The sequence below is a fragment of the Perna viridis genome, chromosome 6, assembly GCF_037379345.1.
Source record: "Perna viridis isolate PV_CMFRI_1.1 ecotype Kerala chromosome 6, ASM3737934v1, whole genome shotgun sequence".
NCBI classification, from domain to species: domain Eukaryota; kingdom Metazoa; phylum Mollusca; class Bivalvia; order Mytilida; family Mytilidae; genus Perna; species Perna viridis.
Genome location: NC_142450.1, coordinates 20,911,423 through 20,938,305, shown reverse-complemented (window position 1 = coordinate 20,938,305; position 26,883 = coordinate 20,911,423). Strand labels below are relative to the sequence as shown.

Here is a 26,883-nt window from a genome sequence, read left to right as displayed (position 1 = left end):
ATATTCCAACTGTCAACCTGTCATCACTCATCTTGTGCTTGGTGGAGAAGTAGTGACAGCAAATATAAAAGACTTTGTTCTGACTGAGCCAGGTTAATGCAAGAATGGCATTTTTGTACATATACCAGTCTGAATGCTTTTTCTGTTTTAGTCAAATAATTGATTCATAAATATAATTGTTAAGGCTTGTGCACCAGGTAGGTGCTCAATTCCTTTGGCAGCTTTTTACTCAGTATATTTCTGCTTCTTTTGAATATATATAACAATTTTTCTTCCTTTTTTTGCATCTTTTACTATTTTGATGATGTGATTTCACAATGTTCTTTCATCATGGTTATACATACAGAACTAATATGTAGATGTATTTTTTTAGCTCATATCAAATTTTTTTTGGTTTTGTATGTTTGACTATTTTTTTTTATGTACTTTTAACTTAAGGCACAGATATAGAATATAAAAAAAGTATATCTCTAATCATATTTCAAGTTTGTAAAAACTTTTAAAAACTTTGTTTGTAAAAACTTTTAGCTAAAATCTTAATTAGTCTTCACAAACAAACAGGGAGACGGACAGACAGACAGACAGGACAAAAGCAAAATGTCCATGGAAAGGAGAGATGAAATTTACCTTTCTTGTGAACCAATGATCTGCATACATTAAAGATGTACTTTTTCTTACTGACATGGTCAGTGTATTCGTAATTATTGTCAGTCATCGCCAGTGAAGACAGGTCAAACTGTTTCCCCGTTGCTGAATCTTTGGCTCTGCAGTCACCAGTCATAAATGGTGGACACACATATTTAGTTGGCCAAACAAACTGATAAATACATTCTGCTGTCTCTTCAATAAACCTCGGTCCAGAGGTACCACTAACAGACTGGTCACAGGAGAAGGTAATGATTGTCTTACGTTTATACTTCGCATTGTGGCAAGGTTCACCACCACTGTATGTAAGAGTGATCTCCCCTTCATCATAAACTAAACTGGCATTCACATGGCCTAAAAATAAGTAATTATGATATGTTCTTTGCTGTTTTTATAAGTACAAAAAGTGCTTTATTCTAGATTTATTGTCATTTTTTCATTAAGATCTCATTTGTATTCTGAAAAAATCATTTGTTTACCTTCATATGCTAAAACATTTTGATAACGAGGGAATTCAGGTTTAAATTGGGTGAATGAAGGGAATTTAATACAATGACATTACTAATTTGGTTATGTTTCAACATGAAACTAAACATACCAGCATCTTTATGGAAGTTTTTAACTGTAGGTTTGGTCTGACAGACAGCCACACCTGAGCCACATCCTGTTGTTGTAGATTTCAAACCCTGACAGAGATTCAGGTAATAAGTGTAGTTTGTAGTAGTCACTGTGTAGTCTGTATTCTTCTTCAGTACATTAAGGTCAAACTCATAACCATACAGTTTGTCAGCTACCTTGCAATCTTTTCCAACTAATAATGGCTAAAATCAGTAGGAGAGTGTTTATGAATATAGATTATATGAAGTTTGTTACAGAAATAGACAGATACCTTACCACAGGGTTAAACCTATATAAAGTAAAACGCGTCTGAACCAAACCCTAAATAAACCAAAACCTGTCTGTACCAGACATTATATAAAATCTCAGAACAAAGTGTAAGTGTCTTTTGAACCTGTGTAAACAGAAAACCTGTCCCAACAGAACCAAGGTTAAAGGTTAAAAGTGGTCTGTTTTTGACAGGTTTCTCTGTATCATCTACCTGAAACAGGGATATAATTACCTTTATATAACTATACCCTTTAGAGCCAGATGATGAAATGAAACTATGTCTATGATCTGTTCAGTTCAGGGAGGTGTTCAAGTTCATTCTAAAGGACCGTGGAAACTTAAATGTTGCAGTTTTTAGACTATAGAGTATGTTTGGTGCTAACAGGGTCTGGTTTCATAAAACATCTCAAACTGAGATTTGCCTCAAATCCTTCCTCAACTCAAATTTCGACCAATCTGATCAGTAGAAATTGAAGATTTTAGGAAAAACACAGGACTTGAGGAAATTCTCAACTTGAGATTTTTTTTATGAAACACAGGCCAGGTTTATTCAAAGGATAAACAGATTATAGACAGATTATAGACAGATTATATATATATGTTTAAGTTAATTGTTTTATTCCCACAATTACAAAAAAAAACTTGAACAGTGAGAAGACTCACAAACGCATACCAAGTCTTCCACTTGGGCTCAAAGAACGTTTAAAAAGCTTCCATTTCCCAATATCTGACAACAATTACCTACTTTCTTGCATATCTACAGATGATACCCAATCTTAATTTGATACAAAATATCATTAAGATTCATTAAATGGCATTACAATTTTTATGGATAGATGGATGTGGCAATTCCTATATACAAGCTGAGGCAATAATAATTTCAAATCAAAGAACTAGCAGTACAGCTTCCCTACCTGTTGAGCACATGCCCTAGGAGTTCTCCAGTAAAAGATATATTCACAGAATTCTGTTTCACCTTCAAAAACTGGATCGTGCTGAAAAAATATAATGAACATGATACAATTACACTGTATACACATCTACTTGTAAATCTGCAAACACTTTTACTGCTAAAACAATCCAGACCATTGTACATAGTCTTTTATTAAAAGTTAATTTGTATCTTTGGTTTTCTACTTTGATAATGTAGACAAGAATTAATTATGAAGTTGCACACACTGATGGACAGACAGAAAAGGTGGTTCCAAAATACGATTGGGGGTATAACAAGAATTTCACAGTTCATTTGTTCTATTTAGTACTGTATCTTTTGTATTCCTCAGGCATCAATTTCACAAAAAGTCGTAAGTGTAAAGTTGATCGTAAGTAATGACGTCACAACCTAAAATAGTATTGTGACATCATAACTTATGATCAATTTCACAACTGAAAATTTTTGTGAAATCGACACCAGAAGTTTAACCACAATAATTAATTCATCAATTAAATTTTTAAAAAGTTAAGAGTAAGTTAATCAGGTGATCACATATACACCCACATTCAAACATTGTCAAAGTGAAAAAAAACCATAAGTCTGAAACATTACAAAGTCTATTAATTACTTGAGTGCCCAGTACACATAGGGATAGGGACATTAAACTATAAATATTGCCTAAAAATATCAACTTTGTTTCAATAACATGAAAGCTGTTCATAACATAGTAGAATATATAAATATAAGAAAAATAATATTTTGTGGCATTAGTTCATTGTAATGGCATCATAATGGTGCCAAAATTTTACTTCATTTAGCAATAAAGTGCTTCAAGCGCATGATACGCCCACTGCCCTTTTAACTTGTCCTTATGCTTTTAATGAATTCATATGATCAACTAGAAATACTGTGAGACCTGTCAAATACCTCCCCCCTCCCAAAAAAAAAAAAATTAAATAAATAAAAAATGCACAACAAATTTGGCACTATCAAGGCTACCTCAAGTTTAACTAAGTTTGTTGTCTTGATTTTTCACCCATACATTTTTATCTTGTTCAAAACACACTTTTCTGACAGGGTAACCAAGTACCTTATATATTTATTAGTCAATTATCATAACAAATGGTATGTTTTCAACAATTTTTCAACAAATAATGTCCTTGGCCATTTCCGCCTTTTTTCAAAGGGTAAAACTTAACACGGAAACGATAAACCTGAAATTTATAAAAACCAAAAGGGAGCTTACGTCAATAGATATCAACAATTCAACAAAGTTTCATAAAAGTTGGTGAAAGAGTTTTTGAGTTATTGTCCTAAGTGTTGATGACAGACGGACAATGGTATACCATAATACATCCTGTCTTAGTTGCACATATAAAAACTGGTGAGAATTGTAAAATTTGTTGTTTTTTCGTACATATTTACATCAAGAAAACCATGTCTACACCCAAGAAACAACTTTATATCTTTACATATGATGGAACTATGTAATAATGAATGTATTCACTGAATATGAAGTTGTCTCTTGGGTGTGGATACCATTTCCTTTCCAAAAATATGACCAAAATGTGACCAGAAAGTACAAAATTTGACAGAATACCTGAATATTGGTAAACTTCAAGGTATTTGTCTGTCCTTTCAATGCAAGAACTATCAAAAGTCTTAATGTTTTCTCATTTGCAATGGATTCAAGTCTCCAAATTCACAACGGAATCATTCAGCACTTCATGATTAATTTTGAGTTAAATTTTAGGACAATAAGACCCTTTATCGCCCCTTCTACTTTTGTAGAGGAAATTCATGGTGTAGAAAAAAAAACAAACAATGCTTGTTTGATCTAAATATACTAAATTTTTACTTAATAACATTAGTTCTTTCTGTATTTGAGAAAACCATACATTCATCTCCAACTAAAATCAACCAAATGAAACTAAATCAAGAAAGATAACTCTTGCAAAGTGCCAAATCATACTAAATCTTCATAATTTTTATCGCGAAATTAAATTCCATGGGTTTTTGACCTGCATGAAATACTTCTTATCTGATTTTTATAAAGACTGCTTTTTAAGGAGGTAGACCTAGGGTAAGGAACATAACTCATGAAATCAGTGATATGTTTGTATTAAAATGTATATTCAATTTCACCTAAGCCCCCAAGCTTTTGTTTGAAGCAGAATAAAATTAATCCAAGTTAATTTGATGCTTACATAAGATTGATGTAAAATGTTGAATACAAAGATTCCGATGATTTTTAAGAGTTGTGTTCCTTACCCTAGGTCTACCTACTTAATCACAAATCACTTGTGAAACTACAAAGAACATTACCCACCTCTACTTCAGAGCACATAAACGTTATTTTGGTACTCATATGAGACTGTTGTGGTTTTCCTTTGGAACAGATGTCTCCATTTCTATATCGTAACACAATTGTTCCATCACCAATTACAGCAGGTTTGGACTGGATGTATCCCATGTTAAAAGCTTTCCCATTCTTAGTTGCTTGGCAACCACCAACTGGGCCTCCTGAAATTCAATGTGCATTTAACAACCAGAAATAATATAATGACTATTACATAGACTAAAAAAAGATCCCTTAGTCAAAAGAATTTGACTGACTTCACTAAAGCACATAACTTTGCTAAATCTTAGTGAAATGGGGATTGCATTGAGAGGGATAATTTTAACTAAACTCATGTTACATTTTATTTTACTAAATACTAAAATGACCAGTTATACAGTAACTTTGTATATTCAAGTCTCAAAAATAAAATACTTTTTGTCGGAGTACAAATCCATCATATATAATTTTCCATCCATATATAAAACAACATATATATATATGAGTATAAATAATTATAAACAGCACATGTTTGTATTATTTTTATTTTGTATGATTAGAAACAAAAATATAAACGTATCTGCTTGAACTGCAATTTGAAATTTACTATGAACTCATCTAGATATGAAATGACACTTCATTATCTCTTACCACTCATGTAAAAAGATCGGGACTTTTGAATACTGCAGAATAATAGATGACCAGGCCAACGCTTCACAAAGCTTATGTAAGATTCAAGTGCATGTAAGTCCCATTGGTATGTTAAATATTTATGTGAATTAAAGTCTTATGAGTGCTTTGGGAAACAATGCCCAGACTGATAGAACCTAAATATAAAACTCATTTTAAATTGCCCAAGTATGGATTAATCATAATGTATTTTCTAGCAGTCCCTCTCTAAAACATGCTCCCACCTAGGACAACAACCATATTTCCCTTACCTGGACAGGTTGTTCCCGGGATAGCATTCACAGGTCTACACACATTGATGTAGTATGTCAGATCAGAATGTTCAGGTCTAGGATCTGGTACCTTCACACCATGGATTCTAGCTAAATTAGTCAAGTCATACTGGTTCCCTGAGCTATCTTCTGCTACACAGTCAACCATCTTAGGACGGCATGCTAAGGCTGTTTCAAACTTGAAGTAATATTTTTCCTCATCTTTTCTCTCAAATATTGGAACACCATATTCAATTTTCTCATTACATTGAAACAAAATAATGACCTCTGTAACTTTGCCTAGAGAATGAAGTATAATAATATACAGGGAGACTTTCTTGGAATTTTATAATGGAAAAAAAAGTAGCAACAGTAAAGATGGTATCACCAAGACTCTTTTGAAAAATTACATAAGTCAGAGTATATGCCAATGCTCCGGAAATTTTGACAGCACATGTTGGTCATTTTATCAAACTTCAGCCAACGAAATTTTGTGTCTGTCCTTTACGTGCTCAGATCGAGACAAAAAAAACCTTTTTTGTAGTTATTTAAAGATAAATATTGGAATTTGTGTTATTTCATCACATAGTATGTCTGTTACAAAATATTAAAATGAATGAAAGGGGTCAGTTTCAACCACATGTGGATGTTCTAACAAGTAAACAAAACATCGTATCTCTCAGACTTTTTCATCACATTGGCAAACAGCAGAGAAGTTCAGAGTGATGAAAAATAAAAGAAAATCATGAATACATTTTGTACATTAATTAAATGAGTTGTTGACTTCTGTGTTAAAAAGATTCAATTGATAAATTTATAAATACAAACTCTGATTTGTAGTTTCAGCACCACATGCTTTCATTACCACTGAAAGATTGACAGAAAAATGATGGAGTGCATAAAATTTTTGTAAATTTTTTTATGAATTTTATAAATCAAGTGATAAATGAATAAAAATTTGCTGAGACACTTCAAGTCATCTGTATACGGAATGATGCAGCACATGTACTGTTAATTTAATTATGCAATCAACTAATCATTTACAGGTAAATCACAGTCACAGGTGGCTGCACATCGGCTAAAATTGACAGGCATTTTTTACCATTTACGGAGCTTTGGTCAAAACTATTTGTATCAATACTTTTTTTTTTCATGTTTTGTGTTGTCGATTATTTAAAAAAAATGGGGAAAGTGTAATTTTCATTGAAGTAATGACATCCAAAGATTTTCTTGTATCATGCATCATAACTTTCAACTAATTGTACATAATTGACTGTGAAACAACTATTGAACTTGACCTTAGGAATATACATCTTGTTGAGAATATATAGTGATACAGAAAGACATGAACTAAGGGCAGATCAAGGATTTCAGGTTAAGAGGAGACAAAAGAGTTAAATGCTGAGGCAAGAAAATTTACCGACTAGAATTTGTAAAAAATCAAGTGATACAGGAGGACATCAACTCGTGGTAGATCAAGGATTTCAGGTTTTTCAGGAAATTCAAAAAAATCCCAATTTAAAGAGGGGCCTATGGTCCTTGGAAATGCACCTATCGACATTATTTATATGTATTGTTACATTCATATTATGTGATGTTCATCATTCTTTTCAATATGCAAATTTGCTCAAATCTTGTACCTGTTATATTGTTTCTATCTCCATAATAATTCAAAGTCAGCTGACCATCATCGGAGAAGTACAGTTTATAGTTTTTGACACTCGCCAGACCTGGCTTGCTTCCTCCCATCTCTTCACACATTGTGGATGGGAAATTAGAAGTCTTGTCACAGTTCTTAGTAGATATTGGACCACAAACATTAAGCTGAAAAACAATCGAGTCTTCATTTTAAATCTGTCATTTCTAAAGATAAGTCTGATAGCTATTGACAAGCTTAAATTTTCGCTATAGGAATCAATAACTAATGGAGTTGTATTAATTAAATATAGTAAGATTTGTTTTAATTCAAGCAATTGTCATTCAAAGTCTTCAATGATAGAAAAAAATACGCTAAAATAAAAACTGGTAGGTAATCAGTTATCAAAAATAAAACCCTAATATATAATTTCCAGAGTTGCTTATTTCTGTGATTATCTACATGTACCCTAATCTACTATACCACAATCTACATGTATCCCAATTTACATGATCAAGTCTAACCTGCCTTAGCCATCATGTGAACATAACAACTATTTCTCACAAAGACAGTGATTTTGTTCCTTGTTTTAAAAGCAGCCCAACTCTTTATTTGTGGGAAATTTTTGCCATGTTTTCAACATATTGGGAAATAAATTTATGGGGGACAGAAATGCGTCATGTGCCAATCCTTAACTGAAAACCAATGCTGAACTGACAAACATGTACTTCCAATATTCATTAGGTTATGACTTGCCGAAAAAAAAACATTCCCCAGAAGTGAACAAAGTACCGGGCCGAGAAATCATGTCTCGAGGAACATTTCACTGGCTTCTTTACCTGGTTATAAAAAATTATGCCCAACAATTTGGAATTTTCCTCCCTTTGGAAAAAACATTTTAGGAAAAGCCTCTAGGGGAAACAGCCGATATTCAGCTGCAATAAAAGGGTAATAAAATCACTGAAAGACTACTATTCAGAAATCTCTATGTAGAGTATTATGAACTTGTGCATAAAACCATTGTCATACATGTACAGGCAGTATATTTGCTCAGAGCCCATGGAAGATCTGACCATACTTTAAAGCCTTGATTGACATACCCTAAACTTTTTAGTAGTAGTTCCACCAATAACAGCTGCCACACTGTAGTAATCTATGTCACCTTTCTTCTTCAGGAGACTGAGGTCAAAGGTGAAGTTGGAGTTCGGATCCTGCACACTACAGGAACTGCTCTCAGCAATGGCCAGTGGACAAGCAGCTTCTGTCTCCCATATAATAGTGGTCTCACAGTTACTAACAGGGTTGGGTCTCCCAGGACCTTTGTTCTGGAGATATAACAAAAAATAATTAAAGGTAATCTATCAATTTTTTACGTTATTTTAGTTTCAGTTTCTGGTCAAGGTCATAATTTTGATCTTGGAATAGCAATCTTAGCAAAATTTACTGTTTGCATTTTATGGATGTGCAAAGTGCATTGACAGCCTCAAAAAATTTGAGAAAAATGGCAATATTGTTATTTGTTGTATTCATAATAAAACTATATCCATCATATTTTCTCTAGATAAAAGAAAAAAACAAAACTTGAAAAAATGTGAGCTTTGGGGAGGTGAGTGGGGGTATTACCAAGTGCAAAAGCTCACTTGGTAATACCCCTGCTCATCTCCCCAAAAACCCATATAGGAAATCCCATAAGTGATTTAAGGCATTCAGATGGAAAAACAAAATAGAAGGTGCCCAATGGTATTATGTAATAATCTGTGATAGTTTCATCAAATCCCATTCAGCATTTTATGAGGAGTTGCAGATTAGAACTGAGGACATATGAACAAAAAAATGAATGAGTAAATGGACACCATGATCACTTAATACCTCCTGCTTTTCAAACAGGGGGTATAAATATCTAAATAAATTTCTCTCTTTTATTGTATGAATAAACCTTAAAGAGTGTACATACCAGGGCACCTTTAGTGCAGACAAAGTAAACATTGGTCTGGAATGGCACTTTTTTCCCAGTGTCATCTGTACACAGCTTAGACGTAGTTCTGTACTGTAGATACAGTCTATGATTTCCAACATCAATCTGTGGTCCTGATTGAACTTCTCCACGGTTAGCATAGGCATTTTCTATGGTCTCCTGGAAAGAGATAAATAAAATATAGTGCTTCAGCAAATATAATGCCTGTTTCCCCTTTTTTTGCGTAAAAACTTGTCAATGAAAATTGTAAAATGCTGAAAAAAAAACCAAAAGATGACTTGCTTCCATGGAGATATATGTTGTGTCCAAAAAATTCTAAAATCACTCTGAATATTTTTTATCAAATTATTGTACTACTTTTAAAAGAATGGAGAGGAGTATACCACAATACTAGTACTTCAAAAGATAGGAATACTATGACACCAACCTATGTTAGGGGACATAACTCTTGAAATTAGTGATATGTTTGCATCAAATTCAATTTCACCACAGCCTATCAAGCTTTAATTTGTAACAGTATGAAATCAGTCCAAGTTACTTTGATGCCTACATGAGATTGATGTAAAATGCTGAATACAAATGTTCCAATGATTAATAAGAGTTGTGTCCCTTACCCTAGGTCTACCTCCTTAAACAAAACCTGGATAAACTGTAAACATGTGTAAACCAATCCTTAATATTATTTCATTTTCAACCTGTGTAAACCAAACACCTGCCTAAACTGAATAAGTCCTTCAGTCAAAAAGGGGTTCAGTTTATGGAGGTTTCACTGTATAAAATTGTGGAGTAATGATTAAGTATATGCTCTTAAGCATACTTTCTCTTTCAAGCAGAACAAATTGTTCTGTTATTGACAAAAACCTGGTAGAACAGCATAAATAAAGAAGAAATAGCTTTTTCTACTGTAAAACTTACTTCAGGTGTAAATTACTCTTTTCAGAGATGCTTAGTTAGTTTGGAATTGTCAAAGATTGAAATGATCAACTTAAAATGTAAAATACTAAAACTGATAGTTATCATAATCAAATTATCAATCCAGCCCTTCAACTCTCAGTAAATAAGTTCTTTAATAGAAATTTCTTATACTTATTCATATGTTAAAATTGCATGTACAAATGCATGAATAACAACTAAATACTTACTTGACCATTCTTGTCAAATTTGGATTGACAAACAGCAGCAAATGTGGCACAACCTTTGCCAATACCCACTTGGTTTACAGGCCGACAGACATTGATGTAATATCTGGTTTTATGGTCAGGATTATGATCATCTAATACCACCCAGTTTCCTTGTTCAGCAGTTTTAGAAAGGCTAAATTCAAAGAGGAAGACCAAAGAACATTAAACTGATGCAATAAATAGCAAAACTATTCGACTTAATTTTCAAGAGAAAGACACTCAATCATATGCAATAAGTAAAACAAAAATATTCAAACTTAATTTTCTTGCTGTATACTATTAATCAAGATAATCGTTCTATTTGAAAGTATTTTGAAATGACTTCAAATTGCAACAAACAAAATTTGCATTGTGGAATTTTCAACATCAATGTGGATTTTTTTTCAAAATCGCAAAAAATTAAAATTGTATTGTTGATTAAATCACTATAGTTAATGCATGCAATAATTCCAGAATTTACAGTACTTTGAATTTGATTAATACCTAGACAAGTCATACTGCTGGTTTGTCTTTGGATCTGTCACAGTGCATTCTACAGGAGGATTAGGACAAGCGTAGGATGTCATCCAATTAAAATTATACCCATGATCCTCCTTTACAAACTCTGGGTGGCCAGCACCAGCATCACGGTCACAAAGGAATGCTATCTGTGAGGTACGATTTTGTGGTGGAATGGAATTATAAGGATCACCACCGGCGTAAGTTAGATTTATCATACCATCATAATAGTGGAGTTTGGATGAGGCTTGTCCTGTATTGTAGGATTGCCTGGAAATAAGCAACTTTTCAATCTGTACATTTCCGTACATACACATGTATACAAAACATACATTAAATAAAAGCTAATACCATATTAAGTTTTTCAACGTCTACTTGAGGTATATTTCAAAAGCTAGTTGCTAATAATTTGTTAAGAAGATTCCATCAAAATTATCAACCATGATATGCTATGAAATCAATACCTTTAAAGTATTTTTATACTGTAAACATACACATTTTCACTGGGTGTTATTTTCAAAATTTGCTAGGTCAAACATTTCTCACTGGGTTAATTTTTGTGACAATATACCACATAAAATGATAAAGTTTTATCATGGATGTTTTACCCAATTACCACAATATGAACATTTCCGTTTTAATTCTTTATAACCATCAGTACTTACCCATTCAGTTTAGTACTGATTTGGCACACACCAGGGTTAGAGTGTGTTCCACATGGTGTGTGTTTGACTTTATCACACACATTCATCAGATAGAAGTATTCACCAAATGATATATTGTAGAACTGTCCCTCAGGCTTGGTCAGTTTACTCAGGTCAAAGTTGATGCCTAAAAGTGTACAAAATTTAAAATTTGCAAACAGTGTACTATAATATGAAAGGCAATATGATTTAATCAAAATATCCTCACAAAAACAAACTGCTGATTTAGCAAAATGTATACAACTTATACACCTCCTGAAACGTGTAACATTCCCAGTTTAGCAAGTTTTGTGTGCTTCATGTGCATGTGCCGTGTGCTTCGTGTGTGTGTTTTGTGGAATTGTGTAACTTGCAGCCTGGAACACTCGTAACACTTCTGTCATCTGATTGGATGATCAAAATAATTCCTATGGTTAAATCAATTTTACAGAATACCACTGTAATTTCATTTTCAATGCAAAAATCAGTGTTACTTTCATATTGAAATGAAAATAGGTTATTAGGAATTAATATATAATGAAAATAATAGGTTTCAGACATTTGTCTATTGTTAATGTAATGGAATACTGCAAAACTTTTATATGGCCCTCTGAAATGGTATGGGACATTAGTTTCATGAACTATACGTTGTTTGTTTGTCCTATGAAAATTTATACTCCCATATCTATTCAAAATCATTTTTCTCAGATTAAATTTAATATTTCCAAATAAATAAGGCAGAACTCAAAGTGTAATTTTCAGTTTAAAATAATGTTTTTACATTTCTTAACGTAAAGTATACACATGCCAATGAAAATGTTTTTGCAAATTACAAAAAACACTGTGACGGACATTTTTCATATAAAAAATTCAATATTTTGCTGTATTAAACATATAAAATTGCATCACATTACCTAAAATAGCTAAATAACTTCAAAATTAAGCAATTATATTACTTTTTTTTCATATTCAGAGAAATAAATGCTATTAGTGACATTAGTTATTTGTGCACATCTACATATGATACTTAATATTCCTATAAAATTTCATTAAAACTCATTGAGTGTTTTTAGAAGAGTCAAGCTTACAAGTTTTCAACATGTAAAACCCAAAAATTGGAATAATCTCTTTCAAAGAAATCTTTCTTAATGCAAATTAACATTTATACAAGTTTCATCAAAATCCATCGAGAGGTTTAGGAGCAGTTCCACTTGCAAGGTTTTTTTTGCAGATGGCACAATTATGCTATAAAAAGTACATGTATAATTATGATATATGACCCACTTGCTTGTTCATCATTAACTCTACAGTGGTGTGACTTCCTGTCAGACTGAAATAAGGCTCGTAGTGTTTCCAAGCTTTGACTTTATTTTGCATTAAATACCGTTATGATGACTTCGTCCTCTATCATTATAATCCATGACCCACCTGCTTGTTCATCATAAACTCTACAGTTGTCTCCTGTAGTATGGCCCAGTATACAGGCTGCTGCCGTATACCACTCAAACTCATAGGTACATCCATCTAGGGTGTTCCGTACAAATACTGGTCCACTTTCTAAGTCACCTACAAATACATCAAGCACTGTTACTGACTGTCTATTGTAACAGTTTGTTTACATTAAAAACTTTAGGTTACCATGAAAATTCATAATATGATGTACTGAAATAATGTGCATTAATTATATGTATTGTGATTGTTATTTAAGCAAAACTGTGAAGTAATGTTTTGTAATATTGAGAAAAAATTGAACTTAAGCTAAGAAAATTCATGTGCAGAAAAGACCTATTTTGCCATCTTGCAGAAAATTATGCGGTCTATCCTATATCAGGTCCTTGGTTTTCATAATACATTTTTTATTTCACTACCATTTATCTCCCTTTATTTCCCTACCAATTATCTCCCTTTATGAGCATATCCTTTCTGGTAAGAGAGAAACAAGATCTAATCAATGTTTTTATTTACATAATTACTTCTTTAAGTATGATTTAAGCATGCTATTTTATTCTTTAAATTTTAAATCTGGTAAAACCAATTTATTTGAAATATTCTTTTTCTCACAAAAACATATCCATACTAACCAGGTTTACAAATGAAAGTAACAATAGATTTTTTCTTGTCTGTTCCATCTTTACAAGAATCACCATGAGAATATGTAATCTGGAGTAGGTCAATACCGGAAGCATTATTATACACTGGGTTAGATGTATATGTTCCTAAGTTATGGGTGTTGCCTTGGTCATCTGCAAAACGGTCAATAGTCAAAGGTCATGGATAAAAAAGTATTTATGCTGCAATTTGTGTCAATGTCAAAATAAATGAGGATAAATTGATATTTAAATGTTTCCCACCCAACCTTAAACATTTCATTAGATCTTTAGTGGTATAGAAAATTGTAGTACAAATTCATAGAGATCCATTCAGTTATACTCAAGTTAATGTTCGGAATTCAAAAATATACAAACAACAAGAAAGGCAGCTTTTTGCATTTATAGATTTTTCCATTAGCATGTGTCATCCTGTGCCTTCAAACAGGCATATCAATTCAAATTTTGATAGAAATTATTGTGGGGTACAAAACTTTGTAAACTTTATGATTTCATTTTTATGTGTACTGGAAGAATTTAAAGAAAATTAAAAATTTCAAAAAGAAGCCTGCAAAGATCCTCTATTGTCATCAGTAACCATGACAATGCACTAACCAATCAGACAAACAGAAGCATCAGGGTGACATTTGGCAGCATCACCAGCTAAGAGTAGGTCATTACACATGTTGACGAAATACCGGCTCTTTTTGTTGTGTTGGTCAACATCTAACACCTCCCAGTTCTTGCCTGAAATGTAGATACATTCTTACTGAATGGATTTTACACTCATAAATGATGTTCATGAAAATATTCACATGCCAAATATATACAATGGCATGATTACAAACAATCTGATATGGAATCATACCATCATGGAAAAAAGGGGTCGGGTTCAACTTCAGTTAGAAGTTTTTTTAGAAATGCATGTCAAATATATTCAGTGTTGTAGCTAGGACCAAATTGATGCACAAAACAACACTTTAGAAAAAGGGTGGAGCTAAAAATTTTAGACGGTTCTATAGGAGAAACATACCAAATACATTTAGCTAGAACTACACTGAAAAATTCAATTTAGGAAAAAGAAGAAGGTAAAATTTTTGATAGTTTCTGTTAAAGCATGAGCTCTTTTGTAAAGATTTTAGCCAAGTCACTAAACAACTGTCTCATTTTACTGATCTTTCTTTTTATAAAACTCAACAGGATTTGCAAAAACTGACTTAAATACCAATTAAATCTACATGCATTAACCTCCTTCAAAATATTGCCCCCACAAAAAAAAACCACATCTACTGGTAATACGAGACAGAAAAAACAGGTATACAAACCTTTATGTTTAACTAAGGGTGAAAGATCAAATCTTTTACCATTGAAATTGACACGACATTCAGAGTCAACTGGATGATTCAGACAAGCATACTTGGTCTGCCATTTAAAGTAATAAGTACATTCATTCTCATAATCAAACAGTGGCCATCCTTTACCATTGTGGTCTGAAGTGTAAAAAAAAACAGTATAAAGAGAATAGGTATGGTGTGTTTATATGTCAGTAAAATGGAATTAAAAAAAAATGTCATGTGCCATCTCATCCCCTAATCATTCTTGTAAATCTTCTAAAATTCCCTTAGTCTTAAATAAGTAATTGTTTGTCAATTAAAGTATTGTAATCTTTTTCTATAATTTATTTCTATCAAAAATATAACTTATTGCACACATTATCTATTGTAAACCAGGAAATTTCCACAGCAGTTTTTTTTTTACTTTAAGAAAGTAGTGAACTAGTTGAATTAACTCTGTTTAACTCTGTAGAAAATATACCTGCTGTCTCATTACAGACAAAGTTGATAACCGTGGTTCTGTGAAATTTAGAATGATGACACACTTCACCACCTCTATAGGTCAAGGTTAATTCTCCATCAGCATACCTGAGGAAGGACAAAAATTAAACAGTTAGTATGATTAGAGGGTATATAAATGTAAATTATAAATAGGTAATGTGATTTGGTCTAATGAATTCCTAAATAATAAGCTTCACTGAGTGCAGCATGATACAACCACAGTGTCAAACCATGAACAGTTGGGGCAGGTGTGAACACAATATTAATATAATTCCATTATGGACACGACAACTGGTATGGACACAACATAGCACAAAACTCAAAATTCGATAAAAAAAGTTGATTTTTTGAAGTATGACCCCTATAACCCAATATAATGTCAAACCATGAACAGTTGGGGCAGGTGTGAACACAATATTAGTTTTTGACACACTTAGCGGGGGACTTACATTTCATTAAGGACACAACAACTGGTATGGACACAATATAGCACAAAACTTCAAATTCGATTAAAAATTTTCAAAATCAGACTGAATATTAAATGTTGATTTTTTTAAGAATGACCCCTATAAACCAATATAATTCAAAAACTGTAAGATATATCTAAAATCTTATCATACAATGCAGGCAAGGAAATTCATAAGGTAGAAAAAATTTTTTATATTTGGAATTGAACCAAAAATAAAAAAGTTAGTTTTTTTGGGTATAGCCCTTTTGACCACTTAAACATATACCTAAAAAAACATAAGAGGTATCTGAAAATCTGATTGGAAAATGCAGGCACAGATTTTCATAAGGTATCCAATAAAAAAAATCAAAAACAGACAATAACAAAAATTAATTTATTGTCTGGACATCATGAAAATGCATGTTTCTGGCCCCCCATTTTTGGCCCCTAATTTCTTAAGTTCAAGTCTTTACCCCAAAAATCAATCCAAGTCTGAACATTGTGATATGGAATATTGTGGAACAATATCATTGATGTCCCTATGTTTCTACTGTACTAAAATAGTTGAATTCTATGAAATGCTTATTATGCAACTTTTGGGCCCTTTATTATAAATCAAATGGAACTGTAACCCCAAAAATCAATACCAACCTTCACTTTGTGGTTTGTAACCTTGATATAAAATTTTATAAAGATCAATAGACTAATACTTATGTCACATGAAAACCAAGTGTCTATGGACAACGACAACATAGACTACGACGGCAACACTGACGATGACAACGACAGCACCATACCAACACAAATTTTTTTGTGGTCTATAAAAAAGAAAAAAATACTCAGTTAATTGAGCTTGCGAAACCCATAAATCTGAAACAAAACAACTTACATTGTACTAAAATTTTGACAAACCAAATCTGAGTTATATTCACAGAAGAAATATAGTAGCAAATTTGAAATGATATTCTGAAATGCGAAAATAAGTTGGTTTATCGTACATGTAAATTGATAACAAACCTCAACAGCTGTTTATCAGTTTTACCAATGACATGAGCCTCAGTAGATCCAAAAACAGTCTGACATCCTGCTACATCCTTTACATGGTCCTCGTCAGGACACTGGATCCCTACGTCACCACATACATTGATCCAATACTGGTTTTTAGGAAGAGCCGTTGCCTCATATGGATGATTATTGGCTGTTTAAAGAAATTAAAGCTCTTTCACCAGTAACCGAATTTCCTAATTATTTCATTGGTATTTAAGGAGGTAGACCTAGGATAAGGGACAAAACTCATACAAATCATTGCAACATTTGTATTCAGTATTTTACCTCAATCTCATGTAAGCATCCAAGTAACTTGGACTGATTTTATTCAGTTTCAAATGAAAGTTTGAAAGGCTTTGGTGAAATTGAATATGATACAAACATATCACTGATTGCAAGAGTTATGTCCCTTACCCAAGGTCTACCTCCTTAACCTACGACTTTATGCACTGGAGGCCAGCATGCTACCCTGAGACCACCAATGCAGTTGTGTGAAAATGAATACATTGTATTGGTAGTCATTTCTGTCTGACAGTTGTACAAAAACACTTTGAATATTAACACCAGTCGGGGTCATGGGTTTAAGGTAAGAGGAAAATATCAATATAAACTTGTTGGTCTAATTTTATGATGGGTCAAAGGTGAAAGATTGATAACACAATATCAAAATAACTATACCTACCTTGGTCATGGGTCATTTGGATGATGATATCATCATAAACATATGTTGGTCAATTTGGTCATATGTCAAAAGTCAGATGGATTACAATATAAACATAAGTCTACCTACCTGGGTCTTGGGTCAAAGGTGAAAGGTTGATATCAATATTTCTGTCCTCTTGAGTGATCCTACAGGTATTACTGGTAATGACTGACTCTCCACAGGCATGTTCTGTGTACCATAGAATATTGTATTGACAGTTGAAATCATGGGTCAGTACTGGATCCTTGCTCTTAAAATGTATTAATTAAAACCAATTGAACTGATTAATTAGCCATCAAACCTAGTGTATTTAATAGAAAAATGAACTTATGATATCCTTAAATATATTAATGGTAAAAGCTGAAGTTCTGGACTACATGTATGTACAAAAATGTACTAATATTAAGATTGATACAAATTTTGAGAGTCATGTGTTTAAGCACCATCAAGAATTTCATGCACTAGATCTATTTCAAATTTCAAGACCAGTTCCTGCTAGGAAAGTAATACACTGCTTATAATTTTCTTGAATAAAATCTTTACATCAACCAGTGAAAAACTTACCCCTCCCTGCTTAGGACATCTGAACTCAATAGTAGTAGCTGGTGTAACTGTACAACCTGTTACATTCTTCTTACTGGTATACCGCAATTCCAGATTACCATTTACATTTCTTTTTAGCTTGTCCTCAGGTTGACCTACATCATAAACATTATCACCATGGATACGACAGGCTGCTGCTCCATTTGGACATTTTGATGTCTTATCGCCTACAATGGAAGAAAGTAAGTACATAAGTACATACATGTAATAAGTGGTATTTTAGGAGGTGTCAAAATTTCACATTTTTGTGGTAAAACTTGATTTTATTTTTCACTATTGTAGTTTTGGTGATCTAGGAATAAACCTAACATTACAAAAGGAGGAATACACTATTATCAACACAAATTTTAATTTCTCCACTCTTCACAGTGGAGATATTTTGAGTGGAGTCAGTGTCTCCACTCTCCACATTGGAGTCACCATTTCAAAAATTGTCTGTAATTAACTTCTCCAGTCTTAATGCAAAGGTATATTTAATGGTTCCAGCAGCTTAATAACATTTCAGTAAAGGACAGAAAAAATATTAAAAACTATTGAAATTGAGCAATTTTTTCCTGGTTTTTACTTTGGTGGAGTCACATGTAGAGGAGTCACAGTGGAGGGCATGAGTGACTCCACTGCAGAGTGGAGAAATTAAAATTTTGGTTGACAGTAGTGTAACTCTAAATTTTTGGGAGTTATTATACACATGTTTAATATTTTACATCCTCATGTGTACCATGAGAAAAGCGAAAATTAAATAATCACAAAAATAAGAAAAAGAGGGGTAATCTTTGAAATGTCTAAATACCAGCAGTAATATCTCTGCAAACATTGATATAGAAATCCCATCCTTCTGTAGAATCTACTAGGTATCCTCCTGTTGATTTTATCAACTGTGACAAATCAAATTTCTCATTTTTGTCATCATAAACATAACATGGTACTTCTTTAACAGCGGTCTGTAATACTGGTTTACATAGAGATATAGTCTGCCATTCAAAGAAACTGGTACATCCTGAATATTCAATAAACTCTGGTGATCCCTATAAAATAACAATGTGTATATGAACACTTCACAAAATTAAAATAATACAGATTCGATACTTTTTCAGTTACAGACAGAGGGTACCAACAATAACATAAAGTGACAAAAAGTGGTTAAGTTCAACATGCTAAAAAAATGTACGAAAACCATAATAGGAGGTCCACATCTTCAATATGTATATAAACACTGTGCAATGTTTGAATAATATTAGTTCAATATTTTTGAGTTACAGATTACACAAAGTACATGAGGTACCCCGGAGCGTGACAAAGAGACGGTCAGACAAACAGATGGAGAGACAGATCAACCAAGTCAAACAGCTACTATACCTGCTTTCACTGTTGGTGATCCAGTTGATAAAACAGTGAAAACAGCAAATTAATCTACATGTTGAAGGAATACATTTAAATGACATAAATGTCCAAAGAAGTCTGTGCATGACTGCCAAAATTTACATATTATAAGCCAGCCTATGCCTACAACCACAAGCTAGCTCTCCTTGAGTCTGGTAAAAAATTATTCTGTCAAGTGGAAATTCAATGGAAATTTGATAGCTGATAAAAGAAAGTTGTTCAAATATAAATAATAATTCAGGCTTGTAGCTGATTTTTTTTTTCACACTCCAGACGCCCTTTGCAGGTCCAGGTGTCAAAAGAATAGGCCTGTAGCAGCACTAAGCTAGTCGTAAAAGGCAACTAAATAGTGCTCAGAACCCTGGTCGGGCAAAGCACTCTGCCCACAGAGCAACTGGGTTGTGTGCCCCAGGTGCAAATGGGGTACCCCTGGTGTGTTACATGCTGGGGTTGTCAGGCCATAATACAGAAAACCTGACCGCAAACCATAGTGGCGCACCTTGTTGAGAAAGATGCCACATTCCCCTACTGTGGTATTCTCCTAGAGTGGGAACCATAGGACTCTGCCACAGGAGGCTAAATTGCCCCACCCTACCCACCTCTCCCTATTTCCAGTGGCAATCAAAATTTGTCGACCCCATTATCCATGTGTCCCATTCCATTTTTCATTTCACCATCATTTCATGTTAATTTTATCATCCACTTCATGTTCATCACCTGAATATAGCTGAAATATTGCTGCTTGGGCATTAAACCCCAACAATCAATCAATCAATTCACACTGCAGACTGTTGTACACTGTCGGTGGGAGGTTCTAAAAAAAGCAAAGGACACTTACCCAAACAGAGCACCTCGTACATACTCCCAAATTTTTATAGGAGTCTAGCATTGCATGTTGCTCATTCATTATTTGGTCTGCGTGTATTCTTTCAGTAATTAATTAATTAAAATTTTGTCCCCAGATAATGGCTAAGCTGATCCGCATTCTTACCATGGTCCCCTAGCTTTTACTTTAGTTTGAGGATGTTCATATGTATTCCCTGTGAAACCCTGACACAATCCTATATAGAACATTGTTAGATTTTCTTAGGGCAACTATGGGCAAGCAACATCACAAGACAAACCCCCAATACAAAAAAAAAAACAGAACAACTAAGAAACACATGTCAAAGAGATACGGAAGCAAAACACAAAGAGCAGCGACACAACAAGAGCTCGACACAATAACTTGCCACCAAAACAGTTATACTGAGATAGTTTGTCAATGACCTATGCACCCTACAAGAACAAAGAACTAAGTAAGTAACATTGAATATCTATAATCAATTAAATTGACTTCACCAATTATCTGCAGAAGTTTTTTTCCTAAATCTCTTACATTTACACTGTAACTACATGTACAAGAACTACTACTAGTAAACAATAACTTGATACATAGAGTAAATGCATAAGTTAAAAAACTAGAAAGAAATAATCATGTTATAGGATTTGACAAATGTCACCTTCTTCGAACACCACACTTTAACACTGAGAATTAATCTGCAGAAAATAACTACAATAGATCAATAATCTGTTACATTAGTAGAGAAATTCAATACTGAGTACATAAACATTGTTTTTAATGTCTCATTTTAGGGGGGTTTTTTTACCATTAGTACAGTACAGTTTTAAATCGTTGATTTACAATATATCTTTTTTTATAAGATAGGATGTTTTTAGTAAAACAGGAAATTTTCTATTTAAAGCTATTTTTTTTACATATTTTAAAATTTACTGTAACAGGATATAAAACGTAAACTAATCAATTGTTTGACACTACAATTTCCATACTGCAGTTTTATGAATTATTGATAGCGATCTGACTAAAAGGATATTTTAAAACATTCACATCAGTGCATACCATCGTCTTTCCACATTTAAAGTTTATAATAGATGTAAGGTTTTCAGATGGATCTTCTGGGCACGGATCTCCGGCAGCTACGAACCATACTTCTCCAGTCACATTGTGCTTTGCATTAGCTGGCTTCCCATTATCAGTTTTATTGCCCGTCGATAGTGGTTTTGCAAATTTCGGATCATTTTTCCTAGTCATACAAATTCTTGTGTTGCTATGGCAACTATGGGTGCCATCATTTGTAGATAAACTATCACATAGTCTTATCATATAAGTTGTGTTTCTGTCATCTGATACAGCTTTCCATGGACTGAATCTAAAAAGAAAAGTATGCACCCAAACAAGAGATTGAAAAAACTTATTTATTTTTTTCTTTTCAATTTGCATAAATGCTATTTATCACTCTGACAATGAGGAAACCACAAATTCATACTTACATTTACATATAATAATTTATATTCATTTTCTTTATTTCCGTTGTCACAAAGGTCTTCAGTTGTGATCACGCCAAAGTACTTTAACCCCACCACATTTTTTGGGCCTGTTCCAAGTCAAGAATTTCTTTCCTCTGTACATGTACATGTATGTCTCGTTTCGTTTTTGCCTATAAGTTATTTTTATGTTACTTGAGTATATAGGGGCAACTCTTTTGCTGCACCTGTGTATAATGATGTTTTCAGGCCAGCTGCAGCCTGCCTTGAGGTGTGAGGGTGTACCTGTGTATAATGATGTTTTCAGGCCAGCTGCAGCCTGCCTTGAGGTGTGAGGGTGTACCTGTGTATAATGATGTTTTCAGACCAGTTGCTGTCTGCCTTGAGGTGTGACAGTTTCCTTATCATTCACTGAAGACCCATGGGTCACCTTAGGCTGACATTTTCATCCAGGGGGTTGTTGTCTCTTTGATATATTCACCATACCTATTCTTGTTATATTTTCTCACTTTTTTTCTCCTAGACCAAAAGTATGCTCTTTCAACACTATAGATGACATATATATACATGCACAACTATGTAGCAAATATCACTTACATTGTCAGGGTTGGGATTGACATTGATTATAGCAATTTTGTCATTTTTATCAAAAATTGAAACTGCAATTTAACTCCTTTTGTTTTGTTTAGGCCAAAAAAAATAAGTGTTTCCTATTAAATTGGGTAAGTAGGTAGGAATATTTTATATACTTTTTTACATTGCATCTTTATGAGAAATGTTCCGACTTTAACAAGGCTTATTGAAAAGTGATAAAAAAGCTTTAGGGTACACTATATTTAGCTTGAAAAAATAGGGTGGGCAGGGTAATAAAAACACACATCTTATTTAATTAGGCAGGTGTTTGTTACACAAAAATTTTAAGTACATTTGTACTAGTACATTGGAACTGATATAAAACAATTTCAGAAGTAGTTCAGTATCAACAGGTGTCAGTTTATTCAGGGTTTGGTTAATACAGGTTTTCTTGTATTTTTCACTTTTCCTGAGTTGAAGAAATCATTCTAATGTAAAAAGAATTACCAGTACATACAACAGGTTTATAACAATTACAACAGTTATGATGTTACACCTTTTTTATGTCCTTCTGAAGGACAATAAGACAGGGAGACATTGAAACTGTTTGTACAGTGTACAAGATGTAAAAAAAAAATAAAACATTAAAAATTAGGGCTGTAACAATATGATACATTACACAACAGCAATTGTTCTACAATATATATATTTCCTCAGTTTGGAATAAAAAATATTCAACAGATTTAAAAATGATGAATTTTGTTGAAGCCCGGTTTCATTCTTAGAGTAAAACTTTGATCTAACAAAGATTAATGATTTTTTTACACACAAGACAGGTCCTACTTTACTATTTGCATAGTAACTTCATCAATTGTTGAAAAAAAGTTGTATTTTGACCTGTATCATATCGTATCGAAACTCAGTCAAATGTTTTGCATCGTATTGTGACCAAAAGTAACGTGATACATCAATATTACGATTATTAGTTTCATCCTTATTTAAAATACAGTCATACATTTGTACATTGTACATGTTTAGAGAATTCATTGCTAGAGTAAAAATTAATAAAAACTCTAAGAAGGTAAATCATTCAATACACGAGCATTCAGCTTTACACCCAACTAAATATACATGTGTTCATGTAGTATCAAACTAATAAAAATCCAAAGAAACAAAGCATTGAAAACTCAAAGTGGAAAGATCACATACATGTGATAAACCTTGAAATTCAGAACAGCAGATTTTGAAACTTTACTCTAGAGTATAGACCTTAGGACAGCAGAATTTAAAATTGGTTTATATTTTAGTCACACTATTAACAATCTGATAAAAATATTCTATTTTGAGTGTGTCTGTAATACTTGTACATATAGTTGGTTATCCATGTAGTGTTTAGGTCATAAAAACTCCTTAACTAGCCTGAAAGTAAGCTAATTTACCTACAAAATGTAGGTCCATGTAATATCAAATGTGAACACCTGGATGGGAAAAAACTCTGCAAACAGAAGATTTTACCCTCCTAGGACATTTACGTAAGAAATGTACAAAATTCTTAAACTTCTAAAACAGACATGGTACATGTAGATTTCAAAACTTTAATGCATTGGTGACATATTTTTGTTTGTTTTGACAAGGGTAAGCCATCAACATTGCTAGCTACAGGCATTTAAAACTACTTATGTACCTGCTACATGTATCTGCAATGGAATTGACAAGGAAGTTTGGTATAAGATGTCTTTTGATGAATAAGATGAATTTGACATTCCAACATCTTCAATGTGTCTGAACAAATCCCTCAGTTGGACTTTAGTACTACATTTATGACATAAACGTTCATTTTGAAAATAACAAAACGAACCAAAGAAATGACAGCATACAGATACACATGTGACGATGTGTATACCTGGAGTTGAAAAAATAGTGGCATAACCCATGAACCTAGCGACCCAACTGTTAAATAATGCATGACTTACTGTTCTATATTAGTGAAGTTGTCGTTGTTCACAATGCATGCAGAAGAGAATGTAAGTAGAACGTGGAAAATGAATATTGTTAATAAAAATGAAAACATTGCTGTGTTATCCTTCTGTTACATTCGGAACTACTTTCATGTCACTGTTAAAGTCACATGACAGGTCATCTGACTTTAGTGGCACATCTCAAAGTAATTTTATTATGGACCTTCAAATCCAATAAAAGTTTTTTATGATGATCAAATGAAGGGGTTATGAATGATGATATAAAACAATGACTAAATGAATGTAAATGGTAAAGAAACTGTGTAAAACGTTTTAAATGGAAAATATTTAACTATAATTCTGCCGAATTCAAAGAACGTCGGAACGAGCGTTATGCAATATGGCGCTCGGAAGTAAGAGGTTGGGGTATGGAGGAATGGAATTCCAACCTCTTACGTTGTATCAGTAGCATGATAAGAAATTATATATGATTACGGAATTTTTTAATTCTTGTTCTTTGTTATTTTTTAAGTATGAATGGCATCTGCTATTGCACATTTTAAAATTTGTCAGCTTTATCATACAGGCACTTACGCACGGATGGTTTCGACCAGCCCCTTTTTTCTCGAGAAACAATATCTCCTAATACCACTAAATAATAAAAATCAAAGTAATCATGTACTGAGTCAATTTATATCAATCGTTTGAGTTTTTACGCCGCAAATATTCGTCAAATGGCAAAAATTTGACCGGATAAAAGGAAAATACCAGGACCAAATTCAAACATATCTAAACATAAGTTTATTGTTGTTTACGAAAGTCATTACCAAAAACACACACCAAATTCATGATGCATTGTAGCAGTGTGCCACTCTTTGCGTAATATTCAGGTCCGACGTCGGTTTACATGGAACGCGTAGATGAATGAACACAAAACTATCCGACATACTGGGTAATTGAAAAAGAAACTACTAGTTAGCCTTTCCCGGTTTCTAAATTTCCAAATAAAAATTCAATTTATCGACCATCGGGTCGAAAATGTCTGTCAAATAATTCAAACTTCATCCGCAACAATCGTTGAAATTTATCATCTCCTTAGATGCATGTCCCTCTCAACTAGCTACATTCCTCATAGTTTATAAGCTTTATAGCTCAAGTGCTTTAAGTTGTCGCATAGACACCTATGCATCCTTTAAAGTGCTTAATTTCTTAGGCACCTTGTTCCAGACACACGTTTTTTTTTATATAAACGTCAAAGTCTTAGAATATGATTTTAACAATTATGTCTGGTGAAGATACTAGCCATGCACTTTTAAGGCCTTGGAGCACCTGGAGCAACCCGCAGCTCTAATATCTTCACACATGCCCAAAATAACCCAAATAGAATGATGATTACAAAAAAGCAATATCAGCAGACCTCCGAATGACGCCATCCCGAGAAATTCATTATCAAAATTCCTATGCTATCGTCTATGCAAAGTTTCGTTTTTATTTGTTTTCTCCGGGCCTTCGATGTCACTTGGCGGTACTCGTAATAGAAATACTAGATACAGTGTCAGTGAGTGATATATCGAGATTTATGCTACCCTTTTGTATAAAATTTGCCCAAAAAATGAGTGGCAAACGATAGCATTAAACCTCTTTATCTATATAAGTTTCTTGATCGGATCCACATTCCCTTTTTGTAATTATTTGGATCCGCCAGGGCCTGATTGAAATATCTGATGACAACTTCAGCATTCCTTTTTTTCATTTCTATGATTGATGCATATTTATAGTATTTTCTGTGCACAATGCATGAATGTAAAGCAAGGATGAAAACCGATAAATATGAAAAAATATTTATGTTCTTAAATGATGGATCTTCTGTTGAAGTTTAGTACATATCTTAAGTTGTGATATAAAGCTAAATTTCAATGTAAAAACGACATATCAAGTTCAACATGCTAAAAATTTAGGAAAAAATGAATGAAAATTTTCTTAATAGGATCGCGAGATGCATATCTTCAATATGTAAACAAATATTATGAAAAGTCTGAACAATATTGATACTTTCTGAGTTATAGATTACACAAAGAAGGTAACCACTAAGCATGACAGATGGGCGGACTCGATCGGCTACATGACAGTCACGCAGGTATTAAAGGCTGACTATACTTCCCTGTCTTGCAAGCTTATATATTATAATTATTTAACAATAATCCT

General features: G+C 33.0%; 1 protein-coding gene across 2 annotated transcripts in view; it reads right to left on the bottom strand.

Annotated features, from left to right (window-relative positions):
* Window positions 1-24,843, bottom strand: part of LOC148614032 (cation-independent mannose-6-phosphate receptor-like) — a 52,799-nt gene extending 27,956 nt beyond the window's left edge. The window contains exons 1-22 of one of the 2 annotated variants that reach the window (XM_088587811.1): window positions 24,694-24,843; window positions 21,723-22,032; window positions 19,233-19,467; window positions 18,404-18,609; window positions 17,927-18,089; window positions 17,107-17,287; window positions 15,622-15,728; window positions 15,132-15,296; window positions 14,422-14,553; window positions 13,801-13,962; window positions 13,148-13,285; window positions 11,702-11,867; window positions 11,022-11,306; window positions 10,500-10,671; window positions 9,337-9,516; window positions 8,483-8,707; window positions 7,387-7,570; window positions 5,747-6,046; window positions 4,797-4,990; window positions 2,448-2,528; window positions 1,244-1,466; window positions 628-999 (exon numbers count right to left, since the gene is read on the bottom strand). In XM_088587811.1, the coding sequence (XP_088443937.1) occupies window positions 628-999; window positions 1,244-1,466; window positions 2,448-2,528; window positions 4,797-4,990; window positions 5,747-6,046; window positions 7,387-7,570; window positions 8,483-8,707; window positions 9,337-9,516; window positions 10,500-10,671; window positions 11,022-11,306; window positions 11,702-11,867; window positions 13,148-13,285; window positions 13,801-13,962; window positions 14,422-14,553; window positions 15,132-15,296; window positions 15,622-15,728; window positions 17,107-17,287; window positions 17,927-18,089; window positions 18,404-18,609; window positions 19,233-19,467; window positions 21,723-22,032; window positions 24,694-24,791 (4,279 nt within the window). In that variant the 5' untranslated portion in view covers window positions 24,792-24,843. Of the gene's footprint in view, window positions 1-627; window positions 1,000-1,243; window positions 1,467-2,447; window positions 2,529-4,796; window positions 4,991-5,746; window positions 6,047-7,386; window positions 7,571-8,482; window positions 8,708-9,336; window positions 9,517-10,499; window positions 10,672-11,021; window positions 11,307-11,701; window positions 11,868-13,147; window positions 13,286-13,800; window positions 13,963-14,421; window positions 14,554-15,131; window positions 15,297-15,621; window positions 15,729-17,106; window positions 17,288-17,926; window positions 18,090-18,403; window positions 18,610-19,232; window positions 19,468-21,722; window positions 22,033-24,404; window positions 24,547-24,693 lie in introns of those variants that run through there. The other variant, XM_088587813.1, reaches the window with a different exon arrangement.
* Window positions 24,844-26,883: the final 2,040 nt, after the last annotated feature.